The 18,787-nt window shown below is 47.0% G+C and overlaps 1 protein-coding gene across 2 annotated transcripts in view; it reads left to right on the top strand.

Moving 5' to 3' along the window:
• Window positions 1–18,408, top strand: part of LOC142302722 (uncharacterized) — a 40,430-nt gene extending 22,022 nt beyond the window's left edge. Inside the window, exons 3-7 of one of the 2 annotated variants that reach the window (XM_075343847.1) lie at window positions 13,615–13,794; window positions 13,877–14,000; window positions 14,082–14,146; window positions 14,347–14,449; window positions 15,775–18,408. In XM_075343847.1, the coding sequence (XP_075199962.1) occupies window positions 13,615–13,794; window positions 13,877–14,000; window positions 14,082–14,146; window positions 14,347–14,449; window positions 15,775–17,162 (1,860 nt within the window). In that variant the 3' untranslated portion in view covers window positions 17,163–18,408. Of the gene's footprint in view, window positions 1–13,614; window positions 13,795–13,876; window positions 14,001–14,081; window positions 14,147–14,346; window positions 14,450–15,771 lie in introns of both variants that reach the window. The other variant, XM_075343840.1, reaches the window with a different exon arrangement.
• The last annotated feature ends 379 nt before the right edge of the window (window positions 18,409–18,787 follow it).

Raw genomic sequence — 18,787 nt, 5'->3', positions numbered from 1 at the left:
GCTGCTGCTGCCGCTGCTGTCACGGAGCAGGAGCGGTGAGTATTGTGCTCACCTTGCAGCCCCTGCGCGCTCTTGTAATGGCCCCTGCTCGTGCCCCCCTGCGATCTTCCCCCCCGACATCTTCCCCCCGACATCCCGATCTGCCCCCCGCCATCTCTATTCTGCAGCTCCTCCGGTATCTCCCTCCTCCACTGCTCTCCTTGCAGCCCCTGCGCGCTCGTGATTGCTCCTGCGCGCTCCCGTAATGGCCCCTGCCCGTGCCCCCCTGCGATCTGCCCCCCCCAACATCCCGATCTGCCCCCCGCCATCTCTATTCTGCAGCTCCTCCAGTATCTCCCTCCTCCTCTGCTCTCCTTGCAGCCCCTGCGCGCTCTTGTGATTGCTCCTGCGCGCTCCCGTAATGGCCCCTGCCCGTGCCCCCCTGCGATCTGCCCCCTCGACATCCCGATCTGCCCCACGACATCGCGATCTGCCCCCCGACATCCCAATCTGCTGGCCTCCCCCGTGATCTCTATTCTGCAGCTCCTCCGGTATCTCCCTGCTCCTCTGCTCTCCCCCTCCCCCTCTGCTCTCCCCCTTCCCCTCTGCTGTCCCCCTCCCCCTCTGCTGTCCCCCTCTCCCTCTGCTGTCCCCCTCTCCCTCTGCTGTCCCCCTCTCCCTCTGCTGTCCCCCTCTCCCTCTGCTGTCCCCCCGACGTCCTCTTACCTGTCTTCACCGGCCGATCACATCTGCCTCCATCGCTGGGTCCTTCTTCCTGGGTCTTCTGCTGAGCTGTCCAACTTCCTGCCTGCTGCTCCTGTAAAGCTGTTCCTCCTGCTAATCCTCTGGGTACTGTGAGTATAAGTTTTTTTTTTTCTTTTTTTTTCCTCTATCCCCTGTCCATTTTTACACCTCGTGCGTCCCGCCGAGCGCTGATCAGGGATGCAGATAACGTATCTGCATCCGTGGTCAGTTTTCGGTGGGACTTTTTTTTTTCCCATATCCCCGACGCTTTTTGTATCGCATCAGTCCGTGCGTCCCGCCGAGCGCTGATCAGGGATGCACATAACGGATCGGCATCCCTGCTCAATTTTTGGCGTGACAAAAAGCATCGGGGATACGGAAAAAAAAGTCACGCCAAAAATTGAGCAGGGATGCCAATCCGTTATGTGCATCCCTGATCAGCGCTCGGCGGGACGCACGGACTGATGCGATACTTTTTTTTCCGTATCCCCGACGCTTTTTGTATTGCATCAGTCCGAGCGCTGATCAGGGATGCACATAACGGATCTGCATCCCTGCTCAATTTTTGACGTGACTTTTTTTTCCGTATCCCCGATGCTTTTTGTCATGCCAAAAATTGAGCAGGGATGCCGATCCGTTATGTGCATCCCTGATCAGCGCTCGGCGGGACGCACGGACTGATGTGATACAAAAAGCCTTGGGGATACGGAAAAAAAAGTATCGCATCTGTCCGTGTGTCCCGCTGAGCGCGGATCAGCATCCCTGCTCAATTTTTGGCGTGACTTTTGTTTTTTTTTTCCGTATCCCAGCGCTTTTTGTATCTCATCCGACCGTGCCTCCTGCAGCGGCCGATCAGTGCACTGCGTCTGTGCATTTGAAAAGTCAAATGGCGTTCCTTGTCTTCTGAGCCCTGCCATGCGCCTAAACAATTGATTTCCACCACATATGAGGTATCTGCGTACTCGGGAAAAATTGCACTTATATACGTTTTATGGTGCATTTTTTCCTGATACCGTTGTAAAAAGAAAAAAAAAAAGCTACCTTGTTGCTGCAAAAATGTAAAAAAAAATAAATAATTTTCACGGTTCAACGTTATCAACTTTCAGTGGAGCCCCTGGGGGTACAAGGGGCTCACTAAACATCTAGATAAATTCCTTGAAGGGTCTAGTTCCAAAATGGGGTAATTTGTGGGGGAGCTCCACTGTTTAGGCACCATAGGGGGGGTCTAAAAACGTGACATGGCGTCCGCTAATGATTCCAACCAATTTTGCTGTCAAATGGTACCCTTCTCTTCTGAGCCACGCCATGCGCCCAACAATTACTTTCTTTGTCGCTCCATTGGGAGACCCAGACAATTGGGTGTATAGGCTATGCCTCCGGAGGCCGCACAAAGTATTACACTAAAAGTGTAAAGCCCCTCCCCTTCTGCCTATACACCCCCCGTGCTCCCACGGGCTCCTCAGTTTTTATGCTTTGTGCGAAGGAGGCAGACATGCACGCACAGCTCCACAGATTGGTCAGCAGGAGCTGCTGACTATGTCGGATGGAAGAAAAGTGGGCCCATATAGGGCCCCCAGCATGCTCCCTTCTCACCCCACTCTTGTCGGCGGTGTTGTTAAGGTTGAGGTATCCATTGCGGGTACGGAGGCTGGAGCCCACATGCTGTTTTCCTTCCCCATCCCCCTTAGGGCTCTGGGTGAAGTGGGATCCTATCGGTCGCCAGGCACTGAGACCGTGCTTCATCCACAACTCCTGTGGAGCCTGCTGGATAGGAGCCGGGTATCGTTCAGGGACATGGCCCTGCTACTTGGAGGTACTCTGTGTCCCTGTGGGGACCGCGCACAGCAACACTCCAGCATTGCTGGGTGTGCTAGTGCACCGGGGACCGCGGCGCTGACCGGGTTAAATGTGCCATTACACACTCAGCGTCGCTGAGTGTGTTTGTGTATAGGGACTACCGCGCTGACCGCCGCTGCCATGGAAACACTGCGGCGCGGCTGGGACTTGTAGTGCGCCGGGGACTTCCGCGCCGGCCGCGCTTATACGGCGGCCGCGCTTATTACTCGAGTCCCCGGCTTTTGCGGCCTAGTCTTTTTTCCTCCCACCCCCAGCCCTGACAGGCAGGGGAAGGGCGGGACGCTGCACAGAACGAGCAGCACTGAGGGCTGGAGCATGCTTTGCATACTCCACCCCTCTCAATGTGCACAGTGGGGCACCAGTTCCCGCACTTTCTGGGTCACGCCCACGGCTCCCTCCTCTCCTCAGGACGCCGGCAGCCATTCCTGTCAGCTCCTCGGACGCTGCAGAGGGGAGACAAACTCTGGGGGACCCAGGCAGGGATTCTGGTGGCCACACAACCGCTTTAAGCGGGTGGTAAGCAGCACCTGTGGTGCTAGCCCCATTGTGCAGTAGTGTAATTATACATTATATGTTTATGGTATATACTTTACACTGTATGGTGCACAGTTGATTTCTGGCTATATACCCTATTGTGTTGCTCAGGGAAGACAATAGCATGGCGCCCACAAAAGGCAGGGGTGCCAAAACACAGGCTTATTATGCTGCCTGCGCCGCATGTACGACCCCGCTACCGGCAGGTTCCACTGACCCTCATTGTGTGCACTGTTCGGCCCCTGCGGCACTTACTCAGCCAGAGCCTCTGCTAAGAGGGGCCAAGGGGGAGCCACCTGCTGACACTGTCCAGGTGACGGGGACGGAGTTTGCAGTCTTTACGGATAAACTCTCTGAGACTATGGCTAAGATACTAGAAGCCTTGCAGTCCAGACCGGTATCTCAGCACAGGGACTCTGTTGAATCATTGTTCCCTGGCCCCCCTCAGTTGGACCAACAATGTCCTCCCGGGGTGTCTCATAGATCCCAGGCTGAGGGCTCTGACACAGACCCCAGCCCCAGACCGACTAAGCGAGCTTGCTTGGAATTTCCCTCGACATCATCATATTGTTCAGGGTCTCAGCGGGGGGAATCTCTGGTTGATGAAGCGGAGACAGTTGATCAGGATTCTGATCCTGAGGCCGCTCTCAATCTTGATACTCCTGACGGGGACGCCATAGTGAACGATCTTATTGCGTACATCAATCAAATGCTGGATATTTCTCCCTCAGCTCCTCCGGCGGAGGAGTCAGCTTCTCAGCAGGAGAAATTCCGTTTCAGGTTTCCCAAGCGTACACCGAGTATGTTTCTGGACCACTCTGATTTCAGAGAGGCAGTCCAGAATCACCATGCTTGTCCAGATAAGCGTTTTTCTAAGCGCCTTAAGGATACACGTTATCCCTTTCCCCCTGACGTGGTCAAAGGTTGGACTCAGTGTCCCAAGGTGGATCCTCCAATCTCCAGACTGGCGGCTAGATCCATACTTGCAGTGGAAGATGGGGCTTCACTCAAAGATGCCACTGACAGGCAGATGGAGCTCTGGTTGAAATCCATCTATGAAGCTATCGGCGCTTCTTTTGCCCCAGCATTCGCAGCCGTATGGGCGCTACAAGCTATCTCAGCAGGTCAAGCGCAAATTGACGCAGCCACACGCACGTCCGCGCCGCAGGTGGCGTCCATAACCACTCAGACGTCGGCATTTGCGTCTTACGCTATTAATGCTGTCCTGGACTCTGCGAGCCGTACGGCGGTTGCATCCGCCAATTCGGTGGTACTCCGCAGGGCCTTGTGGCTACGGGAATGGAAGGCAGATTCTGCTTCCAAAAAGCGCTTAACCAGTTTGCCAATTTCTGGCGACCGATTGTTTGGCGAGCGTTTGGATGAAATCATCAAACAATCCAAGGGAAAGGATACATCCTTACCCCAGCCCAAACCGAACATACCCCAACAGAGGAGGGGGCAGTCGAGGTTTCGGTCCTTTCGGGGCGCGGGCAGGTCCCAATTCTCGTCCAAAAGGCCTCAGAAAGATCAAAGGAACTCTGATTCATGGCGGTCTAAGTCACGTCCTAAAAAGACCACCGGAGGTGCCGCTACCAAAGCGGCTTCCTCATGACTTTCGACCTCCTCAATCCGCATCCTCGGTCGGTGGCAGGCTCTCCCGCTTTTGCGACACCTGGCTGCCACGGGTAAAAGACCGTTGGGTGAGAGACATTCTGTCTCACGGTTACAAGATAGAGTTCACCTCTCGTCCCCCGACTCGGTCCTTCAGGTCATCCCCGCCTTCCGAGCGAGCCGAGGCTCTTCTGCAGGCGCTGGGCACTCTGAAGGCAGAAGGAGTGGTGGTCCCTGTTCCTCTTCAGCAACAGGGTCACGGTTTTTACTCCAACCTGTTTGTGGTCCCAAAGAAGGACGGGTCTTTCCGTCCTGTCCTGGACCTGAAACTGCTCAACAAACACGTAAAGACCAGGCGGTTCCGGATGGAATCCCTCCGCTCCGTCATCGCCTCAATGTCCCAAGGAGATTTCCTTGCATCGATCGATATCAAAGATGCTTATCTCCACGTACCGATTGCTCCAGAGCATAAGCGCTTCTTGCGCTTCGCCATAGGAAACGAACACCTGCAGTTCGTGGCACTGCCGTTCGGCCTGGCAACAGCCCCACGGGTTTTCCCCAAGGTTATGGCTACTGTAGTAGCGGTCCTCCACTCTCAGGGTCACTCGGTGATCCCTTACTTGGACGATCTGCTGATCAAGGCACCCTCTCAAGAGGCATGCCAACACAGCCTCGACGCTACTCTGGAGACTCTCCAGAGTTTCGGGTGGATCATCAATTTTCCAAAGTCAAATCTGACACCGGCCCAATCGCTGACATATCTTGGCATGGAGTTTCATACCCTCTCAGCGATAGTGAAGCTTCCGCTGATCAAGCAGCGGTCACTACAGAAAGGGGTACAATCTCTCCTTCAAGGTCAGGCACACCCCTTGAGGCAGAAAAAAGAGAGAAAGAGGCGATCATGAAAGCCCAAAAGACCAATAAACAGGAATTACAGTACAATGTACTTTTTATTAATATTTTATTATGTATTTTTCATATAAATATAACAAGTGTGAGTGTGGGCAGAACAAACATACGCCAATGTATACATACAGCGGAAAAAATCATAGTTCAGTCAATACAATTAATTACATAAGGCTGCACATTCCTGCAACTTATATGCAATATTCAAAGAGAGGACTCTAGTATCTGTACATACAAGGCACTCCAATTGATATCATGTATATATACAAATCCAATAGCACAATCCTTATAATATATATGTTTATACCAAGGTTAGATAGATAACCATATACTTCATATTGGAGAACCTAAAAGCATGTAAAAGTACGGAGTCCCCATCTCATTCATGGTTACAGCTCAAGGTTCCTAAGGTAGTCATTATACGGGACGCCACTAGGTGTCACTATAACCATGTGGGTATATATAACTCGTATTTGGTTAATAGTAGCTCCCTATCTATCACTAAACGTATTAGCATCAATAGATGCGATCAGTCAATATGAACCAGAGCTAACCGCTAGATAAAGCACAGGAAAACAATCTATTTACTTGCAATAAGTGGATTCCCGCTAATGGTGATAAAGCTCCCCATTCATGGTTACAACTCAAGGTTCATAGGGAAATCATTATATGGGACGCCACTAGGTGTCACTATAACTATGTGAGTGTATATAATTCTCACCTAGTTAATGGTGGCTCCCTATCTAAAGGCCCCGTCACACTAAGCAACATCGCTAGCAACATCGCTGGTAACGAACAACTTTTGTGACGTTGCTAGCGATGTTGCTGTGTGTGACATCCAGCAACAACCTGGCCCCTGCTGTGAGGTCGTTGGTTGTTGCTGAATGTCCTGGGCCATTTTTTAGTTGTTGCTGTCCTGCTGTGAAGCACAGATCGCTGTGTGTGACAGCGAGACAGCAACAACTAATGTGCAGTGAGCAGGGAGCCAGCTTCTGCTGAGGCTGGTAACTAATGTAAACATCGGGTAACCAAGAAGCCCTGTCCTTGGTTACCCGATATTTACCTTTGATACCAGCCTCCTCCGCTCTCACTGCCTGTGCTGCCGGCTCCTGCTCTGTGCACATGTAGCTGCAGCACACATCAGGCAATTAACCCGATGTGTGCTGTAACTAGGAGAGCAAGGAGCCAGCACTAAGCAGTGTGCGCTGCTCCCTGCTCTGTGCACATTTAGCTGCAGCACACATCGGGTTAATTAACCTGATGTGTGCTGTAACTAGGAGACTGGGGGCTGGTCACTGGTTGCTGGTGAGCTCACCAGCAACTCGTGTAGCCACGCTCCAGCGATCCCTGCCAGGTCAGGTTGCTGGTGGGATCGCTGGAGCGTCGCAGTGTGACAGCTCACCAGCAACCTCCTAGCAACTTACCAGCGATCCCTATCGTTGTTGGGATCACTGGTAAGTTGCTTAGTGTGACTGGACCTTAACACTAACGTGTTTATATCAACAAATACGATCAGTCAATAAGGACCGGAGCTAACCACTAGATAACACACAGGAGAGCAGCCATAAAAAACAATCCATTTACTTACAATGAGTGAATTCCCGCTGATGGTGATAAGGCTCCCTTGAGGCGCCTCATGCACTTCCTGGGGAAGATGGTGGCAGCAATGGAGGCAGTCCCTTTCGCGCAGTTTCACCTGCGTCCTCTTCAATGGGACATCCTACGCAAATGGGACAGGAAGCCGACGTCCCTCGACAGGAACGTCTCCCTCTCTCAGGCGACCAAAGCTTCCCTTCGGTGGTGGCTTCTTCCCACTTCATTATCGAAGGGGAAATCCTTCCTACCCCCATCCTGGGAGGTGGTCACGACGGACGCGAGTCTGTCAGGGTGGGGAGCGGTTTTTCTCCACCACAGGGCTCAGGGTACGTGGACCCAGCAAGAGTCCTCACTTCAGATCAATGTTCTGGAAATACGGGCAGTGTATCTTGCCCTGAAAGCGTTCCAGCAGTGGCTGGAAGGCAAGCAGATCCGAATTCAGTCGGACAATTCCACAGCGGTGGCATACATCAACCACCAAGGCGGCACACGCAGTCGGCAAGCCTTCCAGGAAGTCCGGCGGATTTTAATGTGGGTGGAAGCCACGGCCTCCACCATCTCTGCAGTTCACATCCCAGGCGTGGAAAACTGGGAAGCAGATTATCTCAGTCGCCAGGGCATGGACGCAGGGGAATGGTCCCTTCACCCGGACGTGTTTCAGGAGATCTGTTGCCGCTGGGGGGTGCCGGACGTCGACCTCATGGCGTCCCGGCACAACAACAAGGTACCGACGTTCATGGCACGGTCTCAAGATCCCAGAGCTATGGCGGCAGACGCCTTAGTTCAGGATTGGTCGCAGTTTCAGCTCCCTTATGTGTTTCCTCCGCTGGCACTGTTGCCCAGAGTGTTACGCAAGATCAGGGCCGACTGCTGCCGCGTCATCCTCGTCGCTCCAGACTGGCCGAGGAGGTCGTGGTACCCGGATCTGTGGCATCTCACGGTCGGCCAACCGTGGGCACTACCAGACCGACCAGACTTGCTATCTCAAGGGCCGTTTTTCCATCTGAATTCTGCGGCCCTCAACCTGACTGTGTGGCCATTGAGTCCTGGATCCTAGCGTCTTCAGGATTATCTCAAGAGGTCATTGCCACTATGAGACAGGCTAGGAAACCAACGTCCGCCAAGATCTACCACAGGACGTGGAAAATTTTCCTATCGTGGTGCTCTGCTCAGGGTTTTTCTCCCTGGCCTTTTGCCTTGCCCACTTTTCTGTCCTTCCTTCAATCTGGACTGGAAAAGGGTTTGTCGCTCGGCTCCCTTAAGGGACAAGTCTCAGCGCTCTCTGTGTTTTTCCAGAAGCGCCTAGCCAGACTTCCACAGGTACGCACGTTCCTGCAGGGGGTTTGTCACATTGTTCCTCCTTACAAGCGGCCGTTAGAACCCTGGGATCTGAACAGGGTGCTGATGGTTCTTCAGAAACCACCATTCGAGCCAATGAGGGATATTTCTCTCTCACGCCTTTCGCAGAAAGTGGTTTTCCTAGTAGCAGTCACTTCTCTTCGGAGAGTGTCTGAGCTAGCAGCGTTGTCATGCAAAGCCCCTTTCCTGGTGTTTCACCAGGACAAGGTGGTTCTGCGTCCGGTTCCGGAATTTCTCCCTAAGGTGGTATCCCCCTTTCATCTCAATCAGGATATCTCCTTACCTTCTTTTTGTCCTCATCCAGTTCACCAATGTGAAAAGGATTTGCACTTGTTAGATCTGGTGAGAGCACTCAGACTCTACATTTCTCGGACGGCGCCCCTGCGCCGCTCGGATGCACTCTTTGTCCTTGTCGCTGGCCAGCGTAAAGGGTCACAGGCTTCCAAAGCAACCCTGGCTCGGTGGATCAAGGAACCAATTCTCGAAGCTTACCGTTCTGCTGGGCTTCCGGTTCCCTCAGGGCTGAAGGCCCATTCTACCAGAGCCGTGGGCGCGTCCTGGGCTTTGAGGCACCAGGCTACGGCTCAGCAGGTGTGTCAGGCGGCTACCTGGTCGAGCCTGCACACTTTCACGAAACACTATCAGGTGCATACCTATGCTTCGGCGGATGCCAGCCTAGGTAGACGAGTCCTTCAGGCGGCGGTTGCCCACCTGTAGGAAGGGGCCGTTTTACGGCTCTATTACGAGGTATTATTTTACCCACCCAGGGACTGCTTTTGGACGTCCCAATTGTCTGGGTCTCCCAATGGAGCGACAAAGAAGAAGGGAATTTTGTTTACTTACCGTAAATTCCTTTTCTTCTAGCTCCAATTGGGAGACCCAGCACCCGCCCCTGTTTTTTTGTGTACACATGTTGTTCATGTTGAATGGTTTCAGTTCTCCGATATTCCTTCGGATTGAATTTACTTTAAACCAGTTTATAATTTTTTTCCTCCTTCTTGCTTTTGCACCAAAACTGAGGAGCCCGTGGGAGCACGGGGGGTGTATAGGCAGAAGGGGAGGGGCTTTACACTTTTAGTGTAATACTTTGTGCGGCCTCCGGAGGCATAGCCTATACACCCAATTGTCTGGGTCTCCCAATTGGAGCTAGAAGAAAAGGAATTTACGGTAAGTAAACAAAATTCCCTTCTTCCACCACATGTGAGGTATCTGTGTTCTCAGGAGAAATTGCACAATACGTTTTATGGTGCATTTTTTCCTGATACCCTTGTGAAAAAAAATCTACCTGGTTCAAGTAACAGTTCTGTGGTAAAACAAAAGAAAATTGTATTCATGGCTCAACATTATCGACTTCTGTGGAGCCCCTTGGGGCTCACCAAACATCTAGATAAACTCCTTGAGGGGTCTAGTTTCCAAAATGGGGTCACTTGTGGGGGAGCTCCATTGTTTAGGCACTTCAGGGGGTCTTCAAACCTGACATGGCGTCCGCTAATGAGTGCAGCTAATTGTGCGTTCAAAAATTCAAATGGCGCTCCTTCCCTTTCGAGATCTGCCGTGTGCCCAAACATTTGATTTCCACCACATATGAGGTATCTGCGTACTCAGGAGAAAATGGACAATACATTTTATGTTGCTTTTTTTCCCGATACCCTTGTGAAAAAAATAGCTACCTAGTTGAAGCAACAGTTTTGTGGTAAAACAAATTTTTTTTCTTTTCACGGCTCAACGTTATAAACTTCTGTGAAGCCCCCAGGTGTTCAAAGTGCTCACCAAACATCTACAAAAATTATTTGAGGGCTCTAGTTTCCAAAATGGGGTCACTTGTGGGGGAGCTCCATTGTTTAGGCACCTCAGGGGGTCTTCAAACCCGACATGGCGTCCGCTAATGAGTGCAGCTAATTGTGCGTTCAAAAATTCAAATGGCGCACCTTGCTTTTCGACCTCTGCCGTGCACCCAAACAATTGATTTTTACCCCATATGGGGTATCAGCGTACTCAGGAGAAAATGCACAATAAATTGTAGGGTGCACTTTCTCTTTTCTCCCTTGTAAAAATGAAAATTTTATGGCCAAAGTAACATTTTTGTGTTAAAAAGTAAAATTTTCATTTTTTCCTTCCACATTGCTTTGGTTCCTGTGAAGCACCTAAAGGGTTAATAAACTTCTTGGATGTGGTTTTGAGCAGTGTGAGGGGTGCAGTTTTTAGAATGGGGTCACTTTTGGGTATTTTCTGTCACCTCGGCCTCCCAAAGTCACTTCAAATGTGATGTGGTCCCTAAAAAATTATTTTGTAAATTTTGTTGGAAAAATTAGAAATTGCTGATGAACTTTGACCCCTTCTAACTTCCTAACGAAAAAAAAATTTCTTTCGAAAATTGCGCTGGTGTAAAGTAGACAAGTGGGAAATGTTATTTCGTAACTATTTTGTGTGACATATCTCTCAGATTTATGGGCATAAATTTTCAAAGTTTGAAAATTGCGAAATTTTCAACATTTTCGCACAATTTCCTAAATTTTCATAAATAAACGCAAAAAGTATCGGCCTAAATTTACAACTGACATGAAGTACAATATGTCACGAAAAAACAATCTCAGAATCGCCAGGATCCGTTGAAGTGTTCCAGAGTTATAACCTGTCAAAGTGACACTGGTCAGAATTGCAAAAAATGGCCCGGTCATTAGGGTGTTTTAGTGGCTGGGGGTGAAGGGGTTAAACGAACTATACTAAAACACTGGCTGGATGACCGGGTATCTGAATTTGGCGAGATTATCGGGCAGCTTAAAGCCTTACTCAATCTAGAATGGCGGGAGGCAGAACGAAACAAGGAGCAAGGAATTAAAACATTCATAACTAAATGGAAGGCATTTCTACTGAGTTATCACACTGATGGAGAAGTAATTAACTATATGACACTGTTCAGATTAACAACATGGTATTTACTGGAGGACATAAGTGGATCGTTGGGAAAGTTGAAAGTACCCATGGATACTTAGAGGAAGAACCTAGGCTGGAAAAGATATAAGGAATTGGTGAAGATGTTCTTTGGGGGGGGGGAGTGAACCGCTTCTAAAATGCCAGAACAAAGCTAGCTGTGGGGGGGGGGGGTTAGGGAAGTTCAAGGTTGTGGATTTATAGATTAAAGAGAGAAAATACAAATGAGTGGATAATGTCATTATAACCCTGTTGTGATAACTGTCTATCTCTTGTACATGTTATAATATTTAAAGCAATAAAAATTATTGGTTAAAAAAAAAATAATCAGTATTTGTAGATGATACAAAACTATGTAAGGTAGTTAACACAAAGGAGGACAGTTTGCAACTCCACATGGATTTGTTGAGTAAATTGGAGAATTGGGCTGAAAAATGGCAAATGAGGCTTAACACAGATAAGTGTAAGGTTATGCACATGGGAAGGGGAAACAGATGCTACGATTACTTACTAAATGGGAAACTGCTGGGGAAGTCAGACATGAAAAAAAACTTAGGCATCTTAGTCAATAAGAAGCTAAACTGGAGTACCCAGTGTCAGGCAGCTGCCTCCAAAGCAAATAGGGTCATGGCTTGCATTAGAAGAGGTCTGTGGGCACGAGGTGGAAACATCATTCCCACTCAGTACAAATCACTCGTCAGACCACACTTGGAGTATTGTGTGCAATTTTGGGCGCCGGTGCTCAAGAAAGACATTACTGAACTTGAAAGGGTTCAGAGGCGGGATACTAAAATAATAAATGGAGTGGGTGCATTACAATACCCAGAAAGGTTTTCAAAATTAGGTCTATTTACTCTAGAAAAGAGAAGACTTAGAGGAGACCTAATAAATATGTCTAAGTATATAAGAGGGCCATACAGAGATCACTCCCATGGTCGGTTTGTACCAAGGACTGTAACAAGAACAAGGGGGCATTCTCTGCGTTTGGAGCAAAGAAAATTTCTGCACTAGCATAGAAGAGGGTTATTCACGGTAAGAGCAGTGAGGCTCTGGAACTCTCTTCATGGGGAAGTGGTGATGGCCAACTCACTGAATTTAAGAGAGGAATGGATGCTTTTCTTGTTAGTAACAGTATAGAAGGTTATAAATAGCATAATAATATTACAGGTAGATAGGTGACCCAGCTTAGGAGTCGGGAAATAATGTTTTTCCCTATGAAGAAAATTGGCTTCTACTCTGTGGGTTTTTACCTTCCACAGGTTCAACACTGCAGAACAGCGGCACTAAAATAGGCTGAACTAGATGGACATAAGGTCTTCCTTCAGCATTAGAAACTATGAAACTATGGTACTATGACCGGGGAGGTGAGAGGTTCTGATGTCATCACATTACATCATTATCTATGGGAATATCAGAGGATATGACTGGGGAGGTGAGAGATTCTGGTTTCATCACATTACATCATTATCTATGGGAATATCAGAGGATATGACTGGGGAGGTGAGAGATTCTGGTTTCATCACATTACACCATTATCTATGGGAATATCAGAGGCTTTGACGGGGGAGGTGAAAGGTTCCGATGTCATCCCATTACATTATTATCTATGGGAATAACAGAGGATATAATTAGGGAGGTGAGAGGTTCTGATGTCATCACATTACATCATTATCTATGGGAATAACAGAGGATATGACCGGGGAGGTGAGAGATTCTGGTTTCATCACATTACATCATTATCTATGGGAATATCAGAGGATATGACTGGGGAGGTGAGAGATTCTGGTTTCATAACATTACACCATTATCTATGGGAATATCAGAGGCTTTGACGGGGGAGGTGAAAGGTTCCGATGTCATCCCATTACATTATTATCTATGGGAATAACAGAGGATATAATTAGGGAGGTGAGAGGTTCTGATATCATCACATTACATCATTATCTATGGGAATAACAGAGGATATGACCGGGGAGGTGAAAGGTTCTGATGTAATAACATTACATCATTATCTATAGGAATAACAGAGGATATGACCGGGGAGATGATGGACTTTGGAAATGTCTGCAGTGATATTATTAATGTCTCCACACTCAGGATTACACAGTAGTGAAGAAGACCTCTAGTGAGCACTGTCAGGTCCCTATGTCTGAAGGATGGTTAGGAACTCTGAACCCAATCCCGGGGCCTCCACCTCACTCTCGGATACATGAGGACATCAATGACCAGAAGATCCTAGAACTCATCCACAAGATGCTGGAGCTGCTGACTGGAGAGGTGACACTGCTGGGAATGCTGGGACATTATACAGGACGGCACTGGAGGATTCTGGGTGATGACGGTATCATTCTGTTGTCAGGTTCCTATAAGGTGTCAGGACGTCAGCGTCTATTTCTCCATGGAGGAGTGGGAGTATCTAGAAGGACACAAGGACCGATACAAGGAGGTGATGATGGAGGAGCACCAGCCCCGCACATCAGCAGGTAATAGACAGGACTGAATACACCCGGCCTATAATTATCTGTATGTAATAATGATGTCCGTCCTGTCTGTGTCTCCTGCAGGTCTCTCCAGTACAAGGACGACCCCAGAGAGATGTCCCGCTCCTCCTCCTCCACAGGATCCTCAGGTAGATGGAGATCTCACCTATGAGGTGTAGACGGCTGTGACCTCCTTGTGTTCAGTCTTGTTTTCTCCTCCAGTATTAGATGTTTATACTTGTGTATTGAGAGCGGTGGAGACGGCAGGATCACAGCTGACCACAGACCTCACATGTCCGGATCTTATCACCATTATTCCTGGGGACTTTTACAATATTTTGTTTTGCAGCTTTTGGATCCGGATAAAGATCTGAACAATATTAATTCTCCAGAGAGAAATGTGAGGGGGGATCAGCGGATTAAAGAGGAGATTCCTACAGATCACCGCCCCGGTGAGTACAGACCACCCAATAATGCATACAAGTCACACATTCCTGTTTTTCCGCTCTTTGCTGTATCAGTTTCTCCAGCGGTATATTAACCCTTCATGTTAAATACACATGAAATGTGAATGAATCTGTGATCCCGGTGTAGGTGATAACACGGGATGTGCAGTTATGTTATAGAGGAGAAATACAGCTGGACATGAATTCTGCCGATGTGAGCGAGGACGAGCTCCAGCTCTTTCCTATTATCCGCTTGTCAGGGCTGATGAGGGGTTTCTCTAGTTTAGGGACTAATAATCCATTATCTCCTATTACATTCATGTCAGTGTGTGACAGATACAGAACATGGAGACATAAACCCAAATAACAGGAGCGGATGGAGATTACTCCTCTGAGGGTCGGTAATGCTGCTCACCAGGGAGGAGGAAGAGACAGATATGGCAGAGCGTTATTATCACATAACAAATATGGTTACATGAAAGACGAGCGTCACCTCTTATATATAACTCATTGTGTCCTGATAGGATGTCGGGGTCCAGCAATTTAATCCTGATATTGGGGGGTGGGATTCTTGAGCGATTCTTCTACTGACGTAATTTCATCAGTGAATGTGCCGGAGACAAGTTTCAAAATCGGAAAAAGGATAAAGTATTTGTATTTTCTAATTTTCTTCTAGGAGAGAAAATGTTCAGATTTATTTTCTTTTTAATCACAAGATGCTGAAATGTAACAAATCTCTCCTTGGTTGCTCATTTCTTTTGCTGACGCCTCAATCTTATACAGGATTTATAGAAGGAAAGGGGCTGCAGAGATCATCCCGCTCTGCAGGCCCTTTCCTTCCATGATTATCTCCCTGCCTTGGGCGGTTGGAGCCGGCGGTCGGTGCAGCGGCTTTGGAGGATTTTCCTGGGCTGTTTCCAGTGTTGTAGCACAACTTGCTGCGGTGAGCGCTGTAGACAATATTTTGGTTGTCGTGCTTTGCCGTTTCACACACAGAGCGCTGTCCTCTGTCCTTTTCTTTTTATAGAGTATTTACACATAGTTTTATGTTGTTAAAAAAGTGTAATTCCTCTTATGTTGCCTTGTATAAGGCAGTCATGGACCCTGTGCTTGTGGTACCAGGTATGACATTCAGGATATCAATATTATCTATTGTAGTTTTCCATGTGATTTCTTTTTGGAATTGTAGAAGAGTTGTCTTTGTAATAAGACCATCACTATCTGTGAAGCACAACGATATTGCAGTTAGGGACCTGAGTTATCAGTGAAAACCAAGTTTTAAGAATCTATTTTTAAAATTTAGAAAATCTGTTTTATTTTTTTGACAGAAGACTTTGGCATTATACATAATACAGGTGAAGATCAAGTCATTATCCTAGACAAACCCTCATCCCTTCAAACCCAAGATCCGTCAGCTGATGCTTTTAAACAATCTCCTGATTCACCACAGATTATTCCGCAAAATAGAAGTCACACGAGGGGAAATCAACAACAAAGAGCTCACACAGGGGAGAAGTTATATTCATGTAATCAATGTGGAAAGTGTTTTACCGAAAAGTCTGCTCTAATTTTACATGAAATAATTGACAAAGGAAAACCATTTTCATGCTCAGAATGTGGAAAATGTTTTAGTTACAAATCACATCTTGTTGTACATCTAAATACTCACATGGGGGAGAAGTCATATTCATGTCCAATATGTGGGAAACATTTTATTCAGAACGCAGACCTTTATGATCATGTTAAAATTCACATTACAGAGAAGCCATTTTCATGTTCAGAATGTGGGAAATGTTTTAGTGGGAAATCAAAGCTTTATAACCATATAAAAACTCACACAGGGGAGAAGCCGTTTTCATGTTCAGAATGTGGGAAACGTTTTATTCGGAAAGCACAGCTTGATGACCATATGAAAAGTCACACAGGGGAAATGCCATTTTCATGTTCAGAATGTGGGAAATATTTTATTCGGAAATCACAGGTTGATCGGCATATAAGAACTCACACAGGGGAGAAGTCATTTTCATGTTCAGAATGTGGGAAATGTTTTATTTGGAAATCACAATTTGATCTGCATATAAAAACTCACAAGGGGGAGAAGCTACAGAATGTTCAGCAAAATAAGAGCCACAAGAGTGGGGATCAACAACAAAGAGCTCACACAGAGAAGAAGCCGTATCCATGTTCAGAATGTCAGAAATGTTTTCTTTTTAAATCACAGCTTGATGTACATCTAAGAACTCATACTAGGGAGAAGCAGTATTTATGTAATCAATGTGGAAAGTGTTTTACCGAAAAGTCTGCTCTAATTTCACATGAAATAATTCACAAAGGAAAACCATTTTCATGCTCAGAATGTGGAAAATGTTTTAGTTATAAATCACATCTTGTTGTACATCTAAATACTCACATGGGGGAGAAGTCATATTCATGTCCAATATGTCGGAAACATTTTATTCAGAATGATGACCTTTATGACCATATAAAAACTCACATTAGTGAGAAGTCATTTTCGTGTTCAGAATGTGGGAAATTGTTTAGTGCGAAATCAAACCTTAATGACCATCTAAAAACTCACACAGGAAAGAAGCCATTTTCATGTAGAGAATGTGGGAAATGTTTTATTCGGAAATCACAGCTTGATGTGCATATAAAAACTCACACACGGGAGACGTCCCAGAATGTTCAGCAAAATAAGAGCCACAAGATGGGCGATTAACAACAAAGAGCTCACACAGGGAAGAAGCTGTATTCATGTTCAGAATGTGAGAAATGTTTTTTTTAAATCACAGCTTGATGTACATCTACAGTTAGGTCCAGAAATATTTGGACAGTGACACAAGTTTTGTTATTTTAGCTGTTTACAAAAACATGTTCAGAAATACAATTATATATAATATGGGCTGAAAGTGCACACTCCCAGCTGCAATATGAGAGTTTTCACATCCAAATCGGAGAAAGGGTTTAGGAATCATAGCTCTGTAATGCATAGCCTCCTCTTTTTAAAGGGACCAAAAGTAATTGGACAAGGGACTCGAAGGGCTGCAATTAACTCTGAAGGCGTCTCCCTCGTTAACCTGTAATCAATGAAGTAGTTAAAAGGTCTGGGGTTGATTACAGGTGTGTGGTTTTGCATTTGCAAGCTGTTGCTGTGACCAGACAACATGCGGTCTAAGGAACTCTCACTTGAGGTGAAGCAGAACATCCTGAGGCTGAAAAAAAAGAAAAAATCCATCAGAGAGATAGCAGACATGCTTGGAGTAGCAAAATCAACAGTCGGGTACATTCTGAGAAAAAAGGAATTGCCTGGTGAGCTTGGGAACTCAAAAAGGCCTGGGCATCCACGGATGACAACAGTGGTGGATGATCGCCGCATACTTTCTTTGGTGAAGAAGAACCCGTTCACAACATCAACTGAAGTCCAGAATACTCTCAGTGAAGTAGGTGTATCTGTCTCTAAGTCAACAGTAAAGAGAAGACTCCATGAAAGTAAATTCAAAGGGTTCACATCTAGATGCAAACCATTCATCAATTCCAAAAATAGACAGGCCAGAGTTAAATTTGCTGAAAAACACCTCATGAAGCCAGCTCAGTTCTGGAAAAGTATTCTATGGACAGATGAGACCAAGATCAACCTGTACCAGAATGATGGGAAGAAAAACGTTTGGAGAAGAAAGGGAACGGCACATGATCCAAGGCACACCACATCCTCTGTAAAACATGGTGGAGGCAACGTGATGGCATGGGCATGCATGGCTTTCAATGGCACTGGGTCACTTGTGTTTATTGATGACATAACAGCAGACGAGTAGCCGGATGAATTCTGAAGTGTACCGGGATATACATTCAGCCAAATGCCGCAAAGTTGATCGGATGGCCCTTCATAGTACAGATGGACAATGACCCCAAGCATACAGCCAAAGCTACCCAGGAGTTCATGAGTGCAAAAAAGTGGAACATTCTGCAATGGCCAAGTCAATCACCAGATCTTAACCCAATTGAGCATGCATTTCACTTGCTCAAATCCAGACTTAAGACGGAAAGACCCACAAACAAGCAAGACCTGAAGGCTGCGGCTGTAAAGGCCTGGCAAAGCATTAAGAAGGAGGAAACCCAGCGTTTGGTGATGTCCATGGGTTCCAGACTTAAGGCAGTGATTGCCTCCAAAGGATTCGCAACAAAATATTGAAAATAAAATTTTGTTTTTTGGGTTTGGTTTATTTGTCCAATTACTTTTGACCTCCTAAAATGTGGAGTGTTTGTAAAGAAATGTGTACAATTCCTACAATTTCTATCAGATATTTTTACTTCAAACCTTCAAATTAAACGTTACAATCTGCACTT

The sequence above is a fragment of the Anomaloglossus baeobatrachus genome, chromosome 1 (assembly GCF_048569485.1).
Source record: "Anomaloglossus baeobatrachus isolate aAnoBae1 chromosome 1, aAnoBae1.hap1, whole genome shotgun sequence".
In the NCBI taxonomy this organism is placed as follows: domain Eukaryota; kingdom Metazoa; phylum Chordata; class Amphibia; order Anura; family Aromobatidae; genus Anomaloglossus; species Anomaloglossus baeobatrachus.
This window is presented reverse-complemented; position numbering and strand designations above follow the sequence as displayed.